This window comes from Colossoma macropomum, unplaced genomic scaffold, assembly GCF_904425465.1.
Source record: "Colossoma macropomum unplaced genomic scaffold, Colossoma_macropomum, whole genome shotgun sequence".
Classification (NCBI taxonomy): domain Eukaryota; kingdom Metazoa; phylum Chordata; class Actinopteri; order Characiformes; family Serrasalmidae; genus Colossoma; species Colossoma macropomum.
Genome location: NW_023494791.1, coordinates 4,281,669 through 4,307,565, shown reverse-complemented (window position 1 = coordinate 4,307,565; position 25,897 = coordinate 4,281,669). Strand labels below are relative to the sequence as shown.

The 25,897-nt window shown below is 38.3% G+C and overlaps 1 protein-coding gene across 2 annotated transcripts in view; it reads left to right on the top strand.

Moving 5' to 3' along the window:
• col21a1 (collagen, type XXI, alpha 1) overlaps positions 1 to 25,897 on the top strand; it is an 81,324-nt gene that overhangs the window by 19,214 nt on the left and 36,213 nt on the right. Inside the window, exons 7-17 of one of the 2 annotated variants that reach the window (XM_036573674.1) lie at positions 133 to 210; positions 659 to 667; positions 3,822 to 3,905; positions 4,473 to 4,535; positions 14,405 to 14,458; positions 14,553 to 14,606; positions 16,011 to 16,064; positions 18,455 to 18,508; positions 21,231 to 21,284; positions 21,393 to 21,446; positions 23,854 to 23,907. In XM_036573674.1, coding sequence (XP_036429567.1) covers positions 133 to 210; positions 659 to 667; positions 3,822 to 3,905; positions 4,473 to 4,535; positions 14,405 to 14,458; positions 14,553 to 14,606; positions 16,011 to 16,064; positions 18,455 to 18,508; positions 21,231 to 21,284; positions 21,393 to 21,446; positions 23,854 to 23,907 — 612 coding nt within the window. The remainder of the gene's footprint in view (positions 1 to 132; positions 211 to 658; positions 668 to 3,821; positions 3,906 to 4,472; positions 4,536 to 14,404; positions 14,459 to 14,552; positions 14,607 to 16,010; positions 16,065 to 18,454; positions 18,509 to 21,230; positions 21,285 to 21,392; positions 21,447 to 23,853; positions 23,908 to 25,897) is intronic. The other variant, XM_036573675.1, reaches the window with a different exon arrangement.

The following is a 25,897-nucleotide window of genomic DNA, read 5'->3' as shown; positions in this document are numbered from 1 at the left end:
TAGGTAAATCTTGACACTTGACTGCAACACTAGATAGGTAGAGGTGTTATTTAGCTTATTTTAATGTAACTGCCTACACACAGTTACTTATTTTATGTACCAACACTTTGTGACTAATTTATCCCTCAACAGTTTGAACTACAGAAACTACGAATCTACTGCGACCCTGAGCAGAATAACAGAGAGACTGCTTGTGAAATACCTGGAGTTGTGAGTACAAGAATCTTGGATGTTCCTATTTTGGCCCAGACCGATATATTCCAACCATTAATGTCACATTATTTTTTCCAGTATAACCCAAACTGTGATACCAATTGTATGAGTGACTCGGTATGTAAGGTTGTGCTAAGCAATGATATCACAATACTTCTTAATCCTATATTTGCAGATATATTGGATTTCTGAGTCACTGCAGCAATCTGCATGTTAATGCTTTTCTTTCTGCCTGCTTCTCTAATTCACTGTTTAAAAAAATTGCATTTAAATCAACTTCACTTCTTGCTATTTTTTTAAGTTCACTAACCAAGCTCCAAAAAATGAGAGTCACTGGTAAAGGACATCTGCAGAAAAAACACTGCATTTGCACCAAGTTTGAATGAATCTGTGCTGGTTTGCTGCATTTTGGCCGATTTCATCATTTCGCTCCTTTCATTTGTAGGATGGAGAGGTATGTATTTTGGCCACTGGCTTTGCTCGCTTTCAAAAGTAACTGCTAAGCTCATTTTCAACTGCAGAGGTAAGACTCCCCGTGTTGTTCTTTAAGAGTGCCAAAATACTCTGAAAGCAGCGGTTCTAGCCCTGCCACATCTGTAGATTTCTTGGGGTTGGAACAGCTAAGAGAACATACATTAACCTCTTAAAGCCAGTGCGATCTGGTAGCAGGTCTTAAGAGGCTTTGGTGACCAGTGTTGGGGTAAAGCAGTAATGTGATTACTTTTCCTGTGACAGTGTAATTCTTTACAGTTTAAATTCTTGTAATCACATTAGAGTTAGTGACTCCATCACTCACATGTCTCTAAGATAAGATAAGATAATCCTTTATTAGTCCCACAGCGGGGAAATTCACAGCGCTACAGCAGCAAAGGGCCAGCAAGGCACTCAAGAAGAGAGTAACAAGAGGAACAAGAAATTAATAAACAAATAAATAACCTTGGGTTACAGTTTGTTACTTATTGTTGTATAGACAATATATATAATGCTAAAGATTAAAAAAACAATACAAGATAAAAGAAATAAACTCGATCCTTTACATAAACTCTTCAAAAAATGAACAAATCTAAAAATAGCAAAAATGATTTACACTGTAAGGATATTTTACCCGAATTGCACATGAAGTATTGATAAATTATAGGTCATTCTACAGAAACGTCCATTTTTTTGGCCCTAGCGTTTACAGATATATTACACTTAAAAAACATGTTAGGGTTACAATTTATTTATATTTTAAAATAAACCTATGTTACTTTAACAATTACACCTTCTTGAGCCTCAATTTAGCAATACTGTTTTTTTTTAAATCAATCATATAGAATTCCAAGCAGCATAGAAGTCCTCAATAAAATCCTCACAGTCATGTGTAAAGGGTGAGGCCATATTTTTAAAGTAAAAAACCTTTTTTTAACTACAATAATCTATACATGACTATGACACATATGATTTAAATGACAAAAAAAAACAAATGCCAAATAAATATTATAAATATATAATGAAAGTTGTTGTCTCCAGGAGTCGTGTCACTGGTGTTACTGTGTAACAAAAAATCTCTTATTTTGAAATAAAAGTCACACTGATGACATCACTTGACTTCCTTTTACCTGTTTTCTGAGGATCTATGAAGAAAAGCTCATGGTGAGTCAACTGTGTCTTTCAGTTATCAGAGATTTTCTCATTCAGCTCAAGATTTCATATGAAGCTTTTAGCTGAAGTCACTGGTGTGACCGACTTTATTCTGAGGTAACGGTGAAAAAATAGAATACAAATGGATTAAATTACATATTTTGGTGGATATTCCATGACTGACAACATGTGGTTTGATGCTCTGTAGCGGCCATTTTGTAAAATACATGTTTCATTAAAAATGTCTCTGGTGTTTCCTTTATTATGTGTAACACCAATGAGGATCAGTAACACCAGTGACTCCTATGGAGAGATAGAAAAGTGGACGTTTATATACATATATATATATATATATATATATATATATATATATATATGATTATGAAACTAAAAGTTGTTTTTTGGCCGTTTCAAGAGGCTAGTTTCTCAATTTTTTAAACAGCATCAGCCATTCATAACTTTAATAAGCATAACTGGCTGTGTCTTGTTTAACTCTTGTGTGGTGTTGTTTTTTAAATCAATACAGCCAGAACAATTTATGTAAAAATAACAGATGTTTAAAATGTCACAAGTGTCCAGCGTAGGGTTCTCCTTTAGCAGCTGTAGCCAGTCAGCAGCCTGTCCATGTTGTCCACTCAAACACACACACACACACACACATATACAAACACATACACACACAGACACACACACACTAACAGCAGGCCATGTAGGAGGAGAACAGAGTGAAGGACACAGCACCTCCACACTTTTACTCCCCGCAGGTTCAGCCCAACACCACATGTGTAATATAAATGTGTGGGGGGTGAACAGAGTGAAGACACTGAAAATGGGTTATTTTATATGTTCTTCACAGAAAATGAGTAAAGACCAAGAATCTGAGGCTGAAATAATAATAAATCTCATCATTTTTTCTTTTGGTAAACATTGAAAATGGGTCCCACAGACCTGAACACCACACAAGGGTTAAGGCAGTGATAGCGACAGGGCTTTTAAATGATGTTTACTGTGATTGGCTATTTCTTTCTAAATACAGTACTGAAAGGACATGTTGGGTTTTCCTTTGTTGTTTCCAGTTGGAACAGAAGTGTTTGGGTTTTAGAGAGTCACAGAAGAAGCAAAGTAATGAGTAGTGAGATTATTTTTTCAGAAAAATTGAATGTTATCCCATTACAGTTCACTGAGATTGGCTATTTCTTTCCTAAATAAAGTACTGAAAGGACTGTTGGGTTTTCCCCTCATACCTTGTAGCTGGCAAAGATTTATGTGAGTTTTAGAAAGTGGCATAGAAGTAGTGAGGTTACTTTTTCTCAGAATTAATAAGCAATCCCAGTACAGTTTGAGAGAAGTAATAGTCATTTTTAATGGGATTACTATACTCATTTTTGGAAAATACTAACTACTTGTTACTTTACTTCTGTGTTACTTTTCAAAACCGAAACACATCTGTATGAGCTGTGACGTCCAAGAGAAAACCCAACAGCCCCTAGTAGTGTAATGAGTAATGAGATGAATTTTCCAAAAAGTAATGAGTATAGTATTCCAGTATTCCCATTACAGTTTGGAAAAAGTAATGAGTAATTTGTAATGGATTACTTTTTTTGAGTAACTGCCCCAACACTGTTCACAACATTAATTTTCATTCATTAAAGCTTAATTTAAGCCTTCATTGTGCCTCTTTTGGTTCTTCGCTTTACGTTAAACAGTTCGCAGTCATGTAATTAGGCCTAAGATTTAATAAACCCCTTAAGTGTCCAGTCCTCCCAGCAGGCTGACTGCCATCCTGCATCGGGCTATTGGCTATTTCAGTGCTACTAGGCTGCATTTGTGAATGCAAGTATAATAAAGGCTCGTAAGAAACACAAGATGGAACACAACCTTGTGGCTTCATGTTGTGCTCTTTAAACATAGAACTGTATGAATCATCAGAACCTCACAGTTTGAGAAATGTGAAATAACGTCAGGTTTCTTTGGGATTCTTTCAGTGTGCTGAAGTTTCGGCTGACATCGATCCAACTCCAGAACCCTGCGTCTGTCCTCCTGGAGCACCGGGAGCTCCAGGCCCAAAGGTGGAACCTTTACCCATTTTCCTCTTGCATGAAAGTGAAGCCTTTCGTGAGCAAATGCTACTGAATGGTGCAGATCTTATTAAAGATTAAAGACTTTTACATGTAGACTCTCTCACAGCGGTCGGAAATACCACTTAACCCTTCCCTGCATTAAATTCACACAGAAAACTCTTTGCGGAGTGTTTGAAGTTTATAAGGTCAAGTCTGTGCTTGAAAACATATGCTGCTTTTCAGCAGGTGATCACTGTAAAAGCTAATCAGCTTTCCAAACTGCTTGAGGCTGATTTCTTTAAGTTTTAAAAAAGGCACGATAGCCTAAAGTCACCCTAAGCTATTTATTATTGGTATCCTGAGGAAAAAAAAGATGCTCAATTATAGATATTATTAAAGTCTGGACAGCTAAAAAGACTGGCAATCAAAGATTTCATGTCGGAAAAGCTTCCCAAGTCCATATTATATCATATTTTCAGTATCAGTACTGATACTGTATTATCAGTAACCCCAAAAGCAAAATCTTAAACATTCTATACTTCAACATACTTAAATTTTTTTATATGTTATCTTTAGGGAGAGAAAGGAATCGCTGGAGAACCTGGTATACCTGGTCTTGCTGGTGCTGATGGTAAGCCTGTGAGTACTATGCAGTTTAATACAAACCTCAAATCAAGCGGAGCACATGCAGTGCTGGGTAGGGGGCTAAACGATTACAGGACATCCCTTTATTTCTTTAACTACGTCAAGTCATGCTGGCAACAATCAAAGAAAGCAGTCAAGCCTACAGAACACTTTCAGAAACAGGAAATTCACTAATGTTGAGAAACTAGCAAGGACATTTGAGCAACAGGGCTCTGAACATTAAAAAAACAAAATGGTACTTCTCCAAACGGGGTAAATTTTAAGCAGATGGAGGTCCATTTAAGCTGAGTTTAAAGCAAAGCGAAGCTTTAGATCAAACAAATCAGCCTGTCATGTTTTATTTACTGTGAAATGCAATACTTTACTCAATAATGAATTAGGAAACTATACACTGCTACATATTTGGTTGCTGCAACATAGTCTTTGCAACACTGAGCTCCATGGTATATGGCTGTTTATCAGAGATGTGGACTCTGACTCGAGTCACAAATTTAATGAAAATGAGAAAATCAAGAAAGACTTGCAACTCGACTTCAGTGACTCAGACTTATGACTCAGAAAGACTCGAGACCCAAAGTGTAAGAAATGTGGAGAGTCTGACTGCAGACGGGACTCTACACAGCCACGTACTTTTCATGTGAATGGATTTGCCTCCTACCTTAAACTGAATAAACAGCAGCGTTGTCAGATGTCTTTTACTTAGTTACTTGTTAGTTTATTTGGGAAGACGAGACGAGCGTTAGAGCTCAAGTTCGCCTCCATAAGCTGGAAACAAGCGAAGCGTCAACAGCATCAATGCGCCCTCAGCACATAAACTCCAGCCTTACTGGAGAAACTCACCAGGCCAACTGACCGTTTTCCTCCTGGTAGCAAGACAAAAGAAACACAGCGTCTCTGTTCGACCAATTATAACAGCTTCTGCAGATAAACCAAGTGCAACATTCACCACGAGGCTGAAGTTGACTCGTTATTCGCCAGCTTCATATTGGAATCTGTCATTCCACCTTAATTGATGCAGCAGTCAGGCACTGGAACGTAACTGCTGCACCATTTAAGGTGGAACGGAAAATTTGAATAAGAAGCTGCTGGCAAAAAAGTCAACTTAAGCCTCATACATTCACCATCAATTTGCTGTCTTTTCTGTAAAGTTTGTTCAGCTCAGTCATTTTGGTTTCTGTTGTCGTCTAAATTCAATTCAAACTAGCCGTTGTTTTTAGTTGGCTGAACTAGTTTTAGTGCTGAGTTGGTTTAATATTAATGTATTCGCTCCCAAATGTTCCCAAAAATCATCAAAAATTGTCTTCAAATATAAATTCAATAGTACTTTTAAAATATGTGTGAAGTATGTGTGTCTGTTCCTTCAAGGGTTCTTCAGTAAAGAAAATGGATCTATATAGACACTCAAAGAACCCTTTGCATGATTAAAGGGTTCTCTGCATCATGAAAGGGTTCTTCAGACTGATAGAGAATGTGTTGTATACGGTTCTATATAGCACCTTTTTGAAAAGGGTTCTATATAGCACACGGAAGGGTTCTGCCATTGTTACGATGTCAGTATTGCAGCAATAGTAGAACCTTTTTTATGCTATACAGAAGGTGCTATATAGAACCATACACAACAAATTCTCTTTTAATCTGAAGAACGCTTTCATGATGCAAGGAACCCTTTAATCATGCAAAGCGTTTCTCTGAGTGTCTATATAGATCCACTTTCTTCAAAGAACCCTTGAAGACCCATCATTTTTAACTGTGTATTTACAGCTGAAGGACATTCAAACACATTTACAGTTTCACAGCTGAAGTACTTACAAGATAGTCCAACAATAAACAATTGATGTCTGGAGCTCCATAAGCCATTTACACATCTTTAGTCAACCTAAAGCATTAAAGGTAAACACACAAATGCTAATCATGTCCTCAGCTATCACTACCAGTCTAGTCACACTGCAAAGGTTTCCATTAAATCTACATGAGTAGAGCACAGTATGAGCTGGAGTCTGATGTTTACGGGTGCTTTTCTGTGAAGAATTTGTGGCCAATACTGATTTTAAGGGGCTAAAAATACCAATAACTGATCATATCAGCCAATATCATTTTGTATTTATATTAGAGATTTTAATTTTGTACTCGAATAATCAGTTAAACAGTGCTTTACTGACTGATATGATGTTTTTTGCTATAACATGTTACGTTCATGATACATGTTCATGATAAGGGCTGGATGGATAGTATACTTTTGATCTGCCATGATGATGTTTTGTGCAGTTACCAATTTACCAATCCAGCCTGCAACTGTTACAATATAGACAGGTTTGCAAAAAGGTACAGCTTCAGTATCATTTATATATATAGGCTCTACTAATTTTAAATGCAAATGAATACTGTCTTACAAGAGCATGCACCAGGTTAGGCATGGATAAAGAGCCTAAATGCAAAGATCATCTAGTAGCAGGAAATTTTAACTTTGGAACTGAATACAGTGGATCTGATTGGGAGTGATCACATCTGTCAGCAGAACGTCCCACCTGTGTTACCATCCAGGGACTCTGTCTCTCAGACAGGCTTCTATGGTGAGTGGTGTGAACTTCAGCTAAGACATACAGTTGTATGCAAAAAACTTAACAAGCCGAAAAAAGAGCCAAATTAACTCGTTAGGCTTTAATTAACTTAGGTTAGGCAAGAGGTACTGACAGCTGATGACAAATCCAGAGCGTAATAAATTCTCTGACTCTTCAAACTTTGTACTAACACTCAACAACCGTGGCCAGTTAAGGGGAACTGCGGAAGGCAAGTCAGGATCTGGAAGACGAAGAAAACTCTCTGATAGAGCTGCTTGCATTCTGGCCAAAAAGGCAAATCAAAACCCCCAGGAGTGATGGTCCACTTTTCTACTGATCAGCGTTGCATGCACAAATACGAGGTGCATGGAAGAGTCATCAGAAGGAAACCTTACCTGTGACCTCATCACAAAAGTCAATGTCTAAAGAATGAAAAACATCTCGATAAGCCAGAGGTATTTTGGAAACAAGTGCTGTGAATTGAAGAAGTAAAAATGGAACTATTTGGATGTAATCCCCAACGGTGTGTTTGGAAAAAAAAGAGCAGAATTTGATGAAAAGAACACTTTATCAACTGAGGTGAATCTACTGTGATTGTATGAAAGCCAGTGGTTCAGAAATGGACATAGAAGGACGAAAAGATTTTACTAAATATCACCAAATTCTGGAAGCGAATGTGATACCAGCTGTCAGTCAAGAAACTGAAATTGAAAAGGCTGCCTTCTACAACAAGACAATGATCCAAAACATACCTTAAAATCCAATGTGCTTCTTGAAGTAGTTCAAGCTCAAACTTTTGGAATGACCCTCACAGTCCTGACTTAAACATCACTGAAAATCTGTGGTGAGATCTCAAACATGCTGCACAGGCAAGACAGTTCTGTAAGGAAGAGAGGGTAAAAAATTAGGGGTAAAACGGGTAGAAGGACTCCTAACTAGCTATTAAAGAGCATTTGCAAACTGTGATATCAGCCAAAGGAGGAGATACTGAGTTAGTAGGGCGTTCAAACTTTTGCATATGACACAATCACAATTTTATTTTTTCTTCTTTTTTAAGTTAATCAAAAGTATCGCTGCTGTTGGAAGAAAACCTCGTTTTTCAATTTTGGACATAATTTGAAAATGCTTGTTGATCTTTACATTGTGTGTAAATTTCATGATGAATGGCCCAAAAGAAATGACCCAAAATGACTGGGAAAAAAGTCTGGTTCCATTGACTTACATTAAAAGTAAAGTATGTTTTTTCCTTCTCCTGTAAAGTTACTATTTTGGAGATATGAGGTTTTGTTCCGACATCAGCGATATATATATATATATATATATATATATATATATATATATATATATAAAACATTTTCAGAAAAAAATGCTGGTTTGCTGTAGAGGCTGTGTTTACTTTTCAATTCAAATACATCATTTGGCCAGCAGCGCCCAAATTTTGCGTACAACTGTACACGTTGCTAGTTTAAGCTTTTGAGATATGAAATGCCTATTAAATAGAAGGCATTTGAAGTCCAATCAGTGAGATGCCTGACTCATTCAAAATTTGTAATCGAATATTACAATTATTTGTATTACCAAATCATAATTACTTATTGTTATTGCTTACTATTACGATTTATTTGATTTTGTGAACTACTGTACAGATTTTTAATAAAACTTAACTGAAATACTGCAAGGTAATGAAAAAACATCACTAATGAACAGTTATTTTTATAGCAAGCAGAATAAAAATGCTAACCTAGGGGATCCCTGTTGAACTTGTTTTAAAATGCAAAGAAGTTAAAATTGAAACAATCAGTTATTGATACAGGTATTGAACATAATAAGGCGTTAATTATCACCCACAACGCAATTGCTGTGTCTAAAAGTATTAAGAAAACAAAGAGTGACAAAAAAGGGATTCTGACAGTGTAACTGACTGTGTAATAATGTGGGTATATTTTGTTTTTTCTATTGAATTTACATGCCCAAATCATAAGGCAAATTATTCCGTAACTGCATGATATAAATGTAATTTTTTTTTTTGTAAAACCTCCCCTCAAATTAACAGAAAATGTGTTTTATGATCATAAACATATTGCTATATGCTTACAGTTTACTGCTGAAAGCCAAAAATCTTAGATACTCTTTGTATTATTTTTTAAAAATAATTTTTACAGCGCAGATCACCGAAGAGACGTCATCTGAGATCCAGCTCAGATTTGTGGAAAAATGGGTCGACTTTCAGTAGAAAAGTTCAGCTTCTTTTATTATAAGGGTTTAAAATTACATCACCATCTATTTGACTGGAAAGAAGACAGTTACAGCTCTCATATGACCCCCACCTTTAGAATGTAGCTTATGAAATATGAAAGTTATGAAGTAAAGAATATGACAAAGTGCGTTTTGGAACCACCGGTGGTTCCAAGGAGTTAAAAAGATTAAGTAAAAATGTAAATATGACACTACTGACCTCACAGAAACAACCCAGCATCTCTCAACATATACAAAACACCACTGATCACGCCCCAGCCGACGCCATGTCAGCATTTTCTAAAAGACATGTTGGTGAGCTTACATATCTTAGTCTTTTTAGATGATTAAAGTGAAATATTTCCACATTTTTTACTTCTTGAGTCATGCATAACCCTGTACTGTAGTCTCTGTGTACTGAGTCATCTGTGTTTTCCCTCTTTCAGTCAAGTGAAGTAAATTGGGAGTGCAAATTATCAACATTTACAACATTATCATAATCATAACTGACACAAGATCTGATGTGTTGGTCATAGTGTTAGCCATTATACTGGAAATAATGATTACAGTTTTTTTATTAATGTCATGCAAAATTTAGTTGTAACGTGAGAGAAAGCTTTTCTGCAGATCTGGGGATCAACTGAGCGTAACTGGGAAAGCTCTTAAAAGAGGCAGAAGGATGCAAAGTCATTGTTTCCATAAAAGTGCTATACATGGTCCTCGAGAGAGTGAAAGCAGATAAAGCAAGAAGGAGCTGCAAAGGGTTCCGGAGGCGTTTGAAGGTTTGCCATTTTGGCTGCCATTGCAGTTTTCTTGAGCAAAAGCAAAGCTTGACTGAAGAAGTGTGTTGAGCATAAAAGCAAAACAACCCTCAAAAGAACAGAGCGCTTTCGTAAACATGTGCGATGTGGAAACACACGGATGCAATATTTTCTGGCTGTTTGTGAATTAACAGCTAAGATTTGGATAAATCTTTAAGCAGCTTTAAGAAAAAACAATCTGCAGTACGGTGCACAAGTCAGAGACCAACCTTCAGTCATCTAATCATCAGTCAAAATAGCCATTATTACAAGTTATTCATATTTTAGGAGATATTTCTGAGGAGATTAGATGTAAAATAATCCACTTTCATAAGGAGAGAGTAAAAAAAAGAGTTAAAAAAAATATTCAGAGAAAATGAGACTCCTAACTTGGGGTGGGCAACATGACAATATTTTATTGTGTCTTTATGAATTAAGTCACAAAATGAAACAGTTTTTTAAATGTGGCTCTACTGGTTTTTGCCATTTCAACTTACAAACTTGAGAAAAACTAAATACTGTGATGCACATCATGTATCTCCAAATATTGTGATATTGTATGTTTGCTAAGTTGCCCACCCCTACTTCTATCAACAACCTGGAAGACCTGGTAGACCCCAAAACTGCCCCCACCAGATAAACAGCACTGAAAGCTTTCATCTCTGAGAGAGAGGAGAAAATCAAGCTGCTTCAGATCTGAAAACATCCACAGGTGTTTCTGTCCATCCTTCCACTGTGAGAAGACGACTCAGCGCTGTGGGTCTGAAAGGATGTGTAGCTGTCAAGAATGGATCAGACACAGCAGTGCTGCTGGAGTTTTTAAACACTGTGTCCACTCTCTGTCCACTCTATTAGACACTCCTACCTTGTCAGTCCACCTTGTAGATGTAAAGTCAGAGATGATAGCTCATCTGCTGCTGAACAGTTTGTGTTGGTCATCCTCTAGTCCGTCACAGAACGCTGCCCACAGGACGCTGTTGGCTGGATATTTTTGGTTGGTGGACTATTCTCAGTCCAGCAGCACTGCTGTGTCTGATCCACTTGCACCACCACCACGTCAGTGTTACTGCAGTGCTGAGAACGATCCACCACCCAAATAGTACCTGCTCTGTGAGGGTCCATGGGGGTCCTGACCACTGAAGAACAGGGTAAAAGGGGGCTAACAAAGTATCAGAGAAACAGATGGACTACAGTCTGTAACTGTAGAACTACAAAGTGCACCTATATAGTAAGTGGAGCTGATAAAATGGACAATGAGCATAGAAACAAGGAGGTGGTCAAAATGTTACGCCTGATCAGTGTATGGTCAAAAAACAACACAGTATCCACTATTCCAGTACTATAAGTAGTTATATTACTAACCCAACAGATGCAAATGAAAAAAAGTTATGTGCTGCATTAAATCGTAGCTCCTTTTTCACATTTGATCATAGTATCTAAGGTCAAGCTACTGTAAAGGCCGTCTGTCTAAATACAAAGAATAACTCTGTGCTGGGTTTGGTGGCCTTTGAGTGTTGGCAGATGTACACAGAGTCAAGCCTCTCACTTGCGTATCATAAACTGAGCATGACTGTACCGCATTCACCCGTTTATGAAAAGCAAGTTTTAGATTTGGTTTATGTCTCAAAAACAATGAGATGAGTGTAGTCCCCCCCGAATAAAAGATCGCACAGATGTTTTGTAGGCGTTTGAGGGGGGTCATATTCTGATAGTGTGCTACATGTTCCACAGAAATTCCTCCAATAATCATTCCCAGTGTTCATGTAACCTTTTAATGTTTTCAGCAATGCCATGTTTCTCTATTAGCACCTCATTTTTGTCCCTGAATTCCATTTCACAGCATGAGTTTATCGACCAAAGCTGGTCGTGAAGAAGTTGATTTAACCTCTTTACATGGCCAGGGCCATGTAACAACATGCTCCAATAAAGTTGGGACGGGGGCCTGTTTACCACTGTGTTTCATCACCTCTTCTTTTAACAGCACTCTGTAAGCGTTTGGGAACTGAGGAGACACTGCTGTAGTTCTGAAAGTGAAATGTTTTCCATTCTTGTTTGATATTGGATTTCAGCTGCTCATCAGTTCAGGGGCTCATTTGTTGTATTTTTCATTTCATAATGCGCTAAATGTTCTCAGTGGGTGACAGATCTGGACTGCAGGCAGGTCAGTTTAGCACCCGGACTCTTTTAATACGGAGCAATGCTGTTGTAATTCATGCAGAATGTGGTTTGACATTGACTTGCTGAAAAAATCAAGGCCTTCCCTGAAAAAGACGTCATCTGGATGGCAGCGTATGCTGCCAAAACATGTATATATCGTTCAGCACTAATGGTGCCTTCACAGATGTGCACGTCACCCGTGCCATTTTACGCTGAGAAACGTTATTCTTGAATTGTTGCACTATTTGATTATGCAGTCTTTCACAGAGTGGTGAACCCCTCCTCATCTGTACTTCTGAAAGACTCCGCCTCTCTGAGATGCTCTTTTATACCCAAACATGTTACTGACCTGTTACCAATTAACCACCAGGTGTTTTTTTTTTTACAATACACAACTTTACAAGCCTTTTGTTTCTCCCATCCCAACTTTTTTTGGAATGTGTTGTTGGCATCAAATTCAAAAAACAATAAAATTTCTCAGTTTTAACATTTGATATGTTGATTTTGTACTATTTTCAATAAAATATAGGGTTTAAATGATTTGCATATCTTTGAATTTTGTTTTTATTTACGTTTTGCACAACTTTTTCGGAAATGAGGTTGTAATAAGTCGTGAACTGTAAGCGGTTAATTAGATGTTTTGTTGACTGGAAGTGAAAAGAAGTTAATTTAACCTTTGCAGGGAACTTAACTAGGACATTTCTTCAAATTCACATCCACAACTACTGTTAATTTGCTCACGTTTTACATTTGGGGAAGAAAGTTAATGCGATAGAGCAGATTGTTTTGTTATGTCTTGGAATGTAATTGACTGGTTAGGCTTTAAATGGGAATTTCAAAATTTCTGCATAATTCAGTCGCTGAGATGTAAACAAAATCATTCAAAGCGGTTTGATGTGAAATGTTTCATTATACGGAAACTTAGCAACTCAGATTTCTTTACAGTGGTGTTGATAGGAACCAGATGGTCAAGATGTCTACAACACAAATATAGCCATTTTATTTACTATCCAAAACCATCAGTGAACCTACACCAGTCTTGTCATCATATTGATGATGGTAAAACTGATAAATCTGAAAAAAAAGTTTTCTTTGGGGACTATTTTTCTTACAGAGCTCTGCATGTATCACTCCACCTTGTATGTGTTTTTAATAATGTTTTAGGCCAAAATCTTCTTAAAACTGCTGGAAAACAGTTTCTCAGACATCAGGCTGTGAATTCATAACATTTCATGTAGTAGCTTTCTGTGAGGAAGCTTTTTGAGATGGACATCTGGTTCCTATCACCACCACTGTGAATAATTCTGACTCAGCAAGTTTCTCCAGAACAGAGCGTTTCACACCAAACCCCTCTGAACGACCCTGTTTACATCTTAACTACTGAATTATGGAGAAAATTTGAAAAATTGGTGGAACTGCTCATTAATCTAAGTCAGGCGTGGACTTTTCCAGAGCATAATAGATTCTGTGCTCCTCTCAGTCCCATGGGCCCCTCTAAGCAGCTGACTGAGGGTCTGCAAATAAAGATAATAAGCAGGAACAGGCTACAAAAACATATTAAAACATTCTCGTTTGTGATCTGCACTTTCTGAAATGTTATTGTTCTAGTCGTCCTTCACTACAAGCATTATTAAGAATCAGTGCACTACAACAGCTACTCAAACGGTTCATTCAGTGGGCATCAGTTTTATCTGTGCTGCATACTGAACGTATCTGTTGCTGCTGCAAACATAAAAGCTAATTGATTAACTGGCTTCATATGTGCTCTTGACATTCTAAATGATGATTACCGTACTTGGCACTGAACGTTCTGCAGACTCATGCAAATGAAAGTACAGTACATAAATTAACTTTCAAAGCGATGGAAAAATGTCTTCATCCCTTTTTCCGTGGAAAAGGAAAATAAATTGTTTGATATCTGAAAACCCACAGAGAGAGGAAAATAAGTTGCCTGATGTTTGATTAATGATATTTCAGAGCTCGTATGTGGTACCAAAGAAACAACAACTATCGAAGAGGTTGTCCGAAATTATAATAGTGTTGCTCCACCATGCCTGTGCTGTATTACTGCTCATATCTTGATGAACTGACAAGATCTCTTCATTTATTTAAGGGCGTTCCTGGACTAAGAGGAAGTCCCGGCCTTCAAGGTCCTCCTGGCATAGAGGTATGAAAGTAACTCCCAATAATGTTGTAATGATTTCCCAGTAAGTTAATTTATATTTATTAGATCTTACAGGACGAATCTGTCCTCTGTGCAGGGTCCTCGTGGAGCAGATGGGTTTAAGGGGGAAAAAGGAAGCTCTGGAGAGCCTGTAAGTCACCATTTATTCATAATATTCATAATACATTCATCAATAAATACTGTACAAATGTATTGGGCAACTGAGAATGAATATATATATATATATATACACACCATTTAATCAGCTCCACTTAATATATAGGTGCACTTTGTAGCTCTACAGTTACAGACTGTAGTCCATCTGTTTCTCTGCATACTTTGTTAGCCCCCTTTTACCCTGTTCTTCAGTGGTCAGGACCTCCATGGACCCTCACAGAGCAGGTACTATTTGGGTGGTGGATCATTCTCAGCACTGCAGTAACACTGACGTGGTGGTGTGTTAGTGTGTGTTGCGCTGGTCTGAGTGGATCAGACACAGCAGTGCTTCTGGAGTTTTTAAACACCTCAGTGTCACTGCTGGACTGAGAATAGTCCACCAACCAAAAATATCCAGCCAACAGCGTCTTGTGACCACTGATGAAGGACTAGAGGATGACCAACACAAACCGTGCAGCAGCAGATGAGCTATCGTCTCTGACTTTACATCTACAAGGTGGACTGACAAGGTAGGAGTGTCTAATAGAGTGGACAGTGAGTGGACACAGTGTTTAAAAACTCCAGCAGCACTGCTATGTCTGATCTACTCGTGCCAGCACAACACACACTAACACACCACCACCACATCAGTGTTACTGCAGTGCTGAGAATGATCCACCACCCAAATAGTACCTGCTCTGTGAGGGTCCATGGGGGTCCTGACCACTGAAGAACAGGGTAATTTTTTTTCAGTTTTTTACATAATTTGAAAATACCTGTTGCCTTTTATACTGTGTGTAAATTTCATGATGAATGGACCAAAAGAAATGGCCAAAATGACTTGGAAAAAATTCTGGTTCCATTGACTTACATTAAAAGTAAAGTATGTTTTTCCTTTTCCTGTAAAGTTACCATTTTGGAGAAAAAAGATTTTGTGTACACTAAATTTTCACTTAGAAAATCAACAAAACATGCGATTTGGCGACTGTACGTCAACGTTTTTGTTTAACCATTACCAAATCTCTCTTCAATGAACCCCAGTATTATTTGTAGTTATCGTCCAATACCTGGTTTGGCTGTTCAATACTTCCTTAAATGAAATCAGGTGCTGCTGATTAAATTTAACAAACCCATGTGACGACCTGAGGCGTCCAGGAGGAATCAGGAATCAAACCTGTGTACTTTTAACCAGCACATAAATATGAAATAAGACTTTTTTGTCTTAATGACAAAAATGTTTATTAATATCTTATACTGATGTTTATTTGCATTTATTCTAATAATGTATAATGTAACAACACTTGCTGTTCAGATAAATGGTTCTGCGTAAAACCTTTACACAGCACTGTATATGTGTATGTATGCCTTGATGATACGTGTGGTCTTCTTCTCTCTTCAGGGTGAAAGAGGAGTCTCAGGGTTACCTGGGCAACCAGGTCAACCAGGTGAAAAGGTACTGTTGGCCTTGAAGCACATTTTCACCCTATACATACACACTATCCATGTTTCTACACTGTATACGATCTGTGCAGTAGATGCCTGAGGTAATTCAAGCTGGTCATCTCAGTGGTATCTACTGAAGCCCACTCCCCCCAGATAGAGGAGAAAACAAAAGTCCTTCTCTGTTGTAGCAGTGTGTCAAATCTGAATCTTGAAATGTCTTTTTTTCTCAAAATATTCACTTAGTATCTAATAAAGACTTGGCATCTTGAAATAAAGAATTATTTTTCTCAAAATACTGACTTGCAGGGTGTGTCCCAAAACCTAGTGAGCTCTCTAAGTAGCCGCTGTCTACATAGGCAGCTGTCTAAGTAGGCAGCGTTCCAACCGTCATCTATCCTTATAAGGCAGATAAATGAGACGGTCTAGTTAGACAGCAGTGACGTCGCCGCTGGTTCCCGCCCACTGCACGAGACCGGCGTTTACTTACCTCAGCCGTCAGAATCACACTTAGCCAGCATGGATCTGCTCTGGCGGTTTATATAGCGATTTTAATTGTATTTGCTCTGAATGAAACAGCAAAATAGACAATAGTTGTGGTCAAATTCGAATTCAAGCACTACTTGCTGCTCTTGATGTCAACAGTAAACCCTTTCCCCACATCATCCAAGGTTCATTAATCTTCTAGCTGCCAGTTTGAGAAAATGACGGCCATCGACGGACTGATTTCTGCACCTATATGACTAGAAAACAGATAAAATACCACAGAACATCAGAATAACTTGCATTTGAAGATGACGTCGCTGCTTGGTGAAGCGCTTCTGCCCGCCATTTTCAAACAAAAGCTGCCCCGCGCTGCATCGCGGGATCGCCTCAGCGGCTGAGGAAACATCCGATGCTCTCTCGATATTGGGCCAAAATGAGATACCTTAGTAGGCAGCATATTTGAGATATTTATGAATTGGGACAGCCTACTTGTCGGGAGCGCACATAATGGGTGTGTCTCAAAACCTAGTGAGCTCTACATAGACAGCATTTTACGTCACAATATGCGCGCTCCCGACAAGAAGGCTGTCCCAATTCATAAATATCTCAAACATGCTGCCCACTGAGGTATCTCATTTTGGCCGAATATCGAGAGAGCATCGGATGTTTCCTCAGCCGCTGAGGCAATCCCGCGATGCAGCGCGGCGTAGCTTTTGTTTGAAAATGGCGGGCAGAAGCGCTTCACCAAGCTGCGACGTCATCTTCAAATGCAAGTTATTCTGATTTTCTGTTTATTTATCTGTTTTCTAGTCGTAAACGTGCACAAATAGCCTATACTTTCCGCGTTTGACCACAACTATTATCTATTTTGCTGTTTCATTCAGAGCAAATACAATTAAAATTGCCATATAAACCGCCAGAGCGGGATCCATGTTGGCTAACTGTGACGGCTGAGGTAAGTAAACGCCGGTCTCGTGCAGTGGGCGGGAACCAGCGGCGACGTCACTGCTGTCTAACTAGAGCGTCTCATTTATCTGCCTTATAAGGATAGATGACGGTTGGAACGCTGCCTACTTAGACAGCTGCCTATGTAGACAGCGGCTACTTAGAGAGCTCACTAGGTTTTGAGACACACGCATTGTCTTAAGTACTTATTTTATCAAACACTTGAATATCCTGATACTAAACAATGACTTATTTTCTTGAAATAATGTCCTCAGACTTTGGCTGTCAAAATCATGAGTTATTAATAAGCAATTATTTTGAGAAAATACATCATTTCAAGATATGAAGTCAATAATTTGAGGAAATGACTATGTTGTGATACAAAATTTTAAAACAACCCTGTCAGAAACAGAGAAGGAGAAAATAATTGATATATATATATACATATATATATATATATATATATATATATATATATATATATACACCTATCCTCCATGGGTATCCCACACTTTGTAAACATCTGGATGCAAGTTAGTTCAGTAAGACTAACTGTGTTGCTGAATAATCCTCACTCTCAGACTTTCAAATAAGCCTCTAAGTGGCCTGGTTGTTAGCAGAGCTTCAATCCAAACACAATAATTTAAGCTCACCACTACAATATGAGGAAAATATGTTTCATGAAAAATTGCTAGATGACTTAATCCTAAGGCAGTGCCTCGCTATGAGCCGACTAAACTAATGTGACGTGTTAATTCTATGAAGGATTGTTTTATGTAATTAGAATTGCTTTGAAAACATGAACATTGCCCAACTGCCAAAAAAAGACATTATATTACATTATAATATTATTAAAAAATCTATGAAACTTTATAAAACCATGCAAGATTGCACTGCAACCATTTCAATTCCTAAATGACTGCCAACTTCATAGGTGATCCCTCATGTTCAGTTACTTGTTTTCCCTCACAGGGGGCGGCTGGCTCTCAAGGGGGACCAGGGATGCCAGGAAAAGACGGACAAAAGGTATAAACCCTGAGGATAAATCGCTGTTGGGAATGTGAGGATTTAAGTGAATTCCATATCTGTGATCTACTGTAAATTTCTGTATGTGAAATTACAAAAACTACATAATGCAAAATGCTAAATTTAGCACAGTTAGTGGTGTAACTGCATACAGCTGAGCTCAAACAACACGATTTTAATATGGATAAATGAGTGAAACAGGGCTCTAACAAACATTGGGAAGTTCGCAAAATTAGACTCTAACAAACGAAGAAACTGCTGAACGAGGCTCTAATCAACATACAAGGAGTAGCGAAATGAGGCTCCAACAAACATGGAGAAATGTGCAAAATGAAGCTCTAAAGAATGAAGAAATTAGTGAAGCGAGGTTCTAACAGACATGGAGAAATTAGCGAAGCGAGGTTCTAACAGACATGGAGAAATTGGTGAATAAATGATGAGACTTGCTGCTCACCGGCACTACGGTCAGGTCTGGCGCAGCCTCTGAGTAAATGAGTGAATATTCACCGTATCTGCCTCCTCTCTGAAGGTGACGGCCATTCATGTTCTGTAGGGACCCAGAAGCAGAGAGGAGGTTACTGGGCTATGGAAAGAACACAATGCCTTGCTTGCAAATGATTAAAAACAGATATTTTTGCTCTCTTCTTTCCTTTTTTCTGCACAAATCAGTTCAGAAAGATCCACAGCGAGTTTCTCCAGCTCCAGTTTGGCAGATGATAGAAAGTTCTCACGTTTATTTCCGTGAGACAGCGGCAGTTTCTCACTTTGTGACAAATCTCTCACGATGAAAGAGCCTCATCCACAAACGCTTCTGCAGAACGCTCTCCGCTACGTCTGAGGCTTTCACAATTGTGTAGCGTCCACTAGGAATGAGAGGCCCATGGCTCATCACTGGGACCACAGCCATTTGTGGCCAGGATTCCAACACAGTACTGGCTTTGCTTTCTGGCTTCTTGATGAGTTCCTTTCCCTCATCAATCTACAGTGGTCAAATTGTCATGTAAACAGAGCTTGGGGGTCAGCTCTTCCCTCCAAGCACACTCAGCTGCTTTGTGACATTGCATGAGAACCACTTTTAAAGGTTTTAATGGAGCTTGTGCTTGTCTTGATTCTCCCAGACTGGTTGGTGCCCACGACAGGGTAGATTCAGAGTAATTGTGGGAACTGGTGATGACTAAATATTGATGGCACTGGTATTATCTAGGCAATATGAGACATTATGTATGTTTTAAGGCATATTATAAACCTAGGTGTGTCTGTTATTCAGAGGAAGCATTTAGCAGGCAGAAGACCTCAATTAAGGCCGTCACACATCGAATGGATATGCAAAAAAATGACAGACACTGTGTTCACTGCAAAAAATGGTATCTTGTCAACTGAAATGATCTTAAATCTAGTTGAAATCTAATATTTCCCATTTTCAGATGGTTTTGCGCTTATTGTAAGATTGTCTAGTTTATTTGTAGACATTTCTAACTTGTTTTAAGTAATCTAATTAAGTAAAATGATCTCACAGGATACCATTTTTGCAGTGTTGCGAACATTTTCACACCACAGAAAAACTGGGCAGAATATCTACCAAAACGTCTTCTGCTTCTCATGAAACAGGAAAACCGTGACACTGCTCAGGATGCTTTCCATTTTGGAAAAGTGAAAGGAGAACAGAGAGCTTCGCCGCCTCATTCAGGAGCTAAAACGTTCTTAACTCTTTCACTCACTGCTCTGATCTCCATGACTCAGTTTGAGCTGATTTTGGAGATGCAGCTCCACAACAGCTGAATGTGTTGAAGTGCAAGTAAGTTCCAGAGACACTGGGCTACTGTCCATTTTGGAAAACTGAAAATAGCATGAAGAGCCTCAACGCTTCCCTCAGAAGTTGAAACTTTGACTGCTTTCACATAGGTTACAACTCAGATGTATGTAGCCCAGTTTGAGTCCTGTTTGAGCTGCTTTTGAAGTCTTTTAGTGTGTTCTGTTTACTGGAACAGAGCTGTTCCATCATATTTGGTGTCACCACGCTAATACCAGAGATGAATGATTGGTCAGAGAGTTCATGTTGCCAGCAAAAGTTCGCCAAAAAATCGTGGGTGGATAAAATAATGTTGCATTTCTGCAGGCAGAAAAATTGTGTTTGGTGTGCAATATAGTGTACTTCTTGCAATTTTATATTTATTTTATTAAACTGCACTATTTGTAAATAGAAACACTACCATCCACATACGTGCAATACCCTCATGTGCAATACCATAGCTGCTACACTCTTTTATATCCACTCTTTTTTATCATTTTATTTTAAATTATTTTAGTTTTATTACTTATTTTACTTTTTTATAATTTTATTTTAAATTTTAGTTTTATTTTTTATTTTACTTTTTATAATTTTATTTTAAATTATTATTTATTTTATTATTATTATTTTACTTCTTATTTAAATTAGTCTTTCCTTTTATATCTTGCATTTCATATTTTATATTACCTTGTATTTTTGTTTTATCCCTAGTTTAATCTTTTTTTTTAATCTTTTGTTTATGCACCGTTAGGATTGCTGCACTTTCGTTGTACTATGAGCATGACAAAGTATCTTGAATCTTGAATCAGTTATACACATGCTCAATCATTTACTATCATCCAAATAAACTGCACAAATAAATCATCCTTTGTGTGTAAAAGCCTTTATTCTCTGGGTCTATTTCCAGCATTAAAGCTATGTTCTCTATCACAGGGTGAAAAGGGAAGCAGTGGACCTGCTGGCCCTCCTGGATATCCAGGGCAACCTGTATGTATGCAGTTCCACCATTTATGTAATGATGTAAACTGTGTTCAGCAAATGTAAGGTGAACATCTGTTCTAGCTACCATGCAGTAAACGCTTGCTTTATTAACAGGGACCACCAGGAAGAGATGGGAAAGATGGGATTCCAGGTGCAACTGGTCAAAAGGTTTGCATCAAACACAGTTCTCACAGTAAAAGAATAGGATTTCCTCAGAGGTGGTAACACTAGCTGAAGGCTACCTTTATAGGAACTGCTTAAGCATTGAAGAGTGTATTTATAAAGCAAGAGTTCTCCAACAGCTTACACCAGCATTTGTGAGAAGAAACAGACTGTTTTATGAAGAAAATGACGAGTGTGTTTACATGCACTTAATAATCCAGTGACTGCAATTGTCATCTGATCAACCTGTTTACATGCACTTGAGTAATCAGATAATGGGGAAACTCTGGGTCTACGTGAGTCAGACAATAATTATCCACTTTTGCAACCAGCCAATAAACTCACAGAAGATGACGTGATGTAAATGTAATGTCAAAGTCAGACTTCATGCTGTGGCTTGAAACTATGAACATTCATTATCGGGAAGAGGAAGAATATTTGAATCCTGCATTTTCATGAAGAATGTAGTTCTCAAGAATGTGTTTGGTTTCAGCATCGCTCCAAAAGTGTTTTGCTGCATCTCACGGCGACGCTGCTCACTTATTTCTGGCACCACAGTCTATTTTCGCACATGTGGAGACTCAGAAACCGGAAAGAATTCAGAGTAAGAGTTTACTTGCACTGAGAAATCTGATCACTGAACTAAAATCCAGCTCTCTTTATCAGATTTCTAAATCAGATTTCTAGGCCCTACTCTGATCTAAGAATTCAGAGTGTGCTGTTTACATGACAGTTTGAATAATCAAATAGCTGCAGAAATCCGATTATGATCGGAGTACTGAGTGCATGTAGACGCACTGACTGACATTAAGGTCCTTAAACTAAAGCGACTGATATTTGATCGATTTATGACTCGTTCATGAAGCATCATTCTTATTTATGCAGCCTAGTTAAGAACACTTACCAGTTCTAATTCATATCTATTTGAGATAAAGTGTAAAAATACCGTTTCTATTCATATTTATTGTATAATCATCATATTTCTTGTGGTAATATTCTACCAAGAGTATTTCCGCTCTTACTTAAATGCAGAATTTTTGTAGATATACATACTGATTGGCAATTTCACACCACCACCACCACGTCAGTGTCACTGCAGCGCTGAGAATGATCCACCACCCAAATAATACCTATTCTCTGGTGGTCCTGTGGGGGTCATGACCTCTGAAAACAGACTAACAAGGGGCTAACAAATTATACAAAGAAACAGACGGACTGCCGTCTGTAATTGTAGAACAACGAAGTGCCCTTAAATGCTGATAAAATGGATAATGAGTGTTCATAAACACTTGTATACTGCTTTATAAATATGGTATTCAGTGCTTATGCTAGGTAGCCATGTGTCGCTGTTGTGGTTATGCAGGCTTTTCGGCTTTACTTGGAAGAAATCAACATGAAAGTAAAATTACTTAGACATGCTTTAATGAGATTGTACCATTGTTTCCTTCTCTATACGGAACCACACTTTCTGGGCCAGACGTATGGAGGAGCGCAGGCCTCCACAATCACCTGAGTTTAATGTTTTATTTATTATAACTGCTGCTTAAGTGCTTTCCCAGCGAAACATTCTGCAGCAAACAACATGGACTCACATATTGCAGCAGCTTATTTTGTCCAGGCAGGAAGCTAACCACCAAGTAAAAGCTAACCTAGCCAGACTTACTCATCTAGCAAGAACATCTGCCTGCTCAGTCACCCGGCCAAGCCTGGGATGCACATTCAGCAGTAAAGTCAATAAAAACCTTCTTTAGGATGTCTCCAGCAGTTGTGTCTACAAACTTTAGCAAACTGAGTGGAATGTGGAATCAGCTGCATGTGTAATAACTCCCCCCACTTTTCACACAGTCCTCCAGTTTGTGTGGCCCTCCATCAAATGAATATGCGTGAGGAAGAGTTTAGCCATGCACGTGGTCCATAAAGAGCATGTTTAGGCTCGTGCAACGTGTACAGAACACGTTGGCAGAATGCGTCCAATTTGTGCCTGAAACTGCTGCAAACAGCCCATTTGGGCCCTCTGTTTTTAGAAAAGCAGATGGTTGTTGTTGTTCTGAGTTGTTTAGCACAATCTGTGTTGTTCCTGGATTATACGCTTTGATGCTCAGTGACACACAATGGCACTTTAATCTTCACATTTGTTCATCTTCTCACAGTCAGGGAGAGAATAAAGGAGTGAGAGGTTTATCTCAGTGTGTCTGAACCAGACACGAATTGCTGATCCTTTTCAGGCAGCATAAAGCATTAAATTCTCATTAAATACATCTCTACTATACTATTTGCGATTGAGCGACGTCCCTCAGTGGTCCCAATGTTCTTACCTTGTTGTTTCTCGTTCAGTGTTCTTGCTTCATGCGTAGTACGTCTGTAAGATTCTAATACATCTGCTACTCCTGTATTCCCTACATTGTTTCTTCAGGGAGATGCAGGAGCTCCTGGCATTCCTGGCCAAGACGGAAGACAAGGACATCCTGTGAGTACATGATAAATCAGTCATTCCCATTTTATGCTACATAAACTACAAGCATTATTTTTCATTTTGCACACCGCTCTTTCAAACAGACACCCATCCTATCTTCTAAATCATATTTACAAAAAACAAAAGGACTTTTATCAAAAGGCACAGCAGTAAATCTTCTGTACTGCTTTAGGAAAAGCTGTTTTAAACAGTGTCAAAGGTGCAAATTAGGGCTGAATGATTTAGGGAAAATCTATAATTGTGATTTTTCTGGACAATATTGTGATTTAAATGTTATTGTCCTCTATGAATTGAGCTCCAGGCCTTTTTAGAGAAGGCTAGCACGTCCATTTTTGGGAGTTTGAGGCTTGAACGCTGAATGTAGTGCCAGGCTGCCAGTTCATGAGGTCACATTTGTCCGCCTCAGACAATGTAGAATATTGTAGGACTGGGCTGTCCAATCTTATCCACAAAGGGCCAGTGTGGCTGCAGGTTTTCACTGCAAACAAGCTGGAGCAAACTTGACTCCGTGTGTTTAATCAGTTGATCTTAGTCTTCAAACATTTTATCAGGTGATCTCCTGCTTTGTTGGAGTGAAAACCTGCAGCCACACTGGCCCTCTGCGGATAAGACTGGACACCCCTGATGTAGGGTATAATAAAATTGCAGCTCTTGCACTCTTTCAAATTATGATTTTTATATAAAAACAATCATTCAACCCTAGTGCAAACACAAAAAACATGCAAAGAAATACGCTCATGAGGGAAGCTCTTTATAAAAACACAAACACAGAATTGTAAACAAGTTTTTTTTTGTTTTACAAAAGTTGTAAAAAATTTCCACCATGGAGAAAAAATGTATAAAATATTTTTATTTTTAGTGATCTAATATGTGGACCAAGCGAAGAGAGAGGAAAACCTCTCTGTTTTCAAACCACAGCACTGGTAACGGAATAGCATAATGTAGGAGAACTAGTTTCAAAATCTAACATCCCTTTAACCAATGTTGTTTGTTTTTTTTAATATTGAATATTAATATATTTTTGACTTCTTGGGTCAGACACAGGGACTTCTGTCTCTGCTATCTGTGTTTTCTTTTAAGTTACTGAATGTTAAATGGGAAGCGCTGTCAAGCCAACCAATTGAAAAGCTTCACTGTCAACTACTTTTTTTTATCATCAGGTGTTACTGCAGCCCTTAACCTCTCTATTTCTGAGTACATGTTGTGTTGACTGATCTGACGGAGAGAACTGTAGGACATTCATTAGTGCTGGACAGCAGAAATCCTCTGTGAAGTGTGAGAAAAATGGCAAGTGACTCAGCTGTGCAGCTATTTTCACTGGCAGCTCCTCTCACTAGAGGAGAGCACGGTCTGAGTCATAGAGTTTTTGTGACCCCACTGAGAGGACGCAGTTGCTAAGTGAAGCCACCTATCAACAGTGCATGATTTGCTCGCTGCTGACAGTGTGCGGTCAGGCCGGAGCAGTTTGTGCATCTGTCTGGTCCTCACTAAGTATTTCCAAATGAAACACAGTGTTAGAGAGGGTTTCTGAGCTATGTTACTGGATAATATTATTCCGCCCTGCATGCTGGAGCGCAGTGACGTTATCAAAATCAGAAGACCTTTTATATCCAGGAACAAATAAGGGTAGGTAGGTTGGCAAAAATATCACAATACCTGAAGACATTTTCTCGATGCATGATACGTACCAAGTATTTTGACACACAGACACTATGGACTAGTAGTGCCATGTTTAAAAACTTTCGGCACAATGATTTTTATTCAGCATTTCATACATCGCACTGCACTAAATTCAATTAAACAGGACTAATTAGGACGTAACAGCACTTTTTTAATGAAACATGAAGTTGGTCTGTGTTCTTTAAGAGCAGATGTTATCCACGATACGCTCAGAAATGCATATCGTTCACCCTGATAACATTTATGACAACAATTACATTTCATATTTTTGCCCAGTTTATACAACGAGTTTTTAAACACTGTG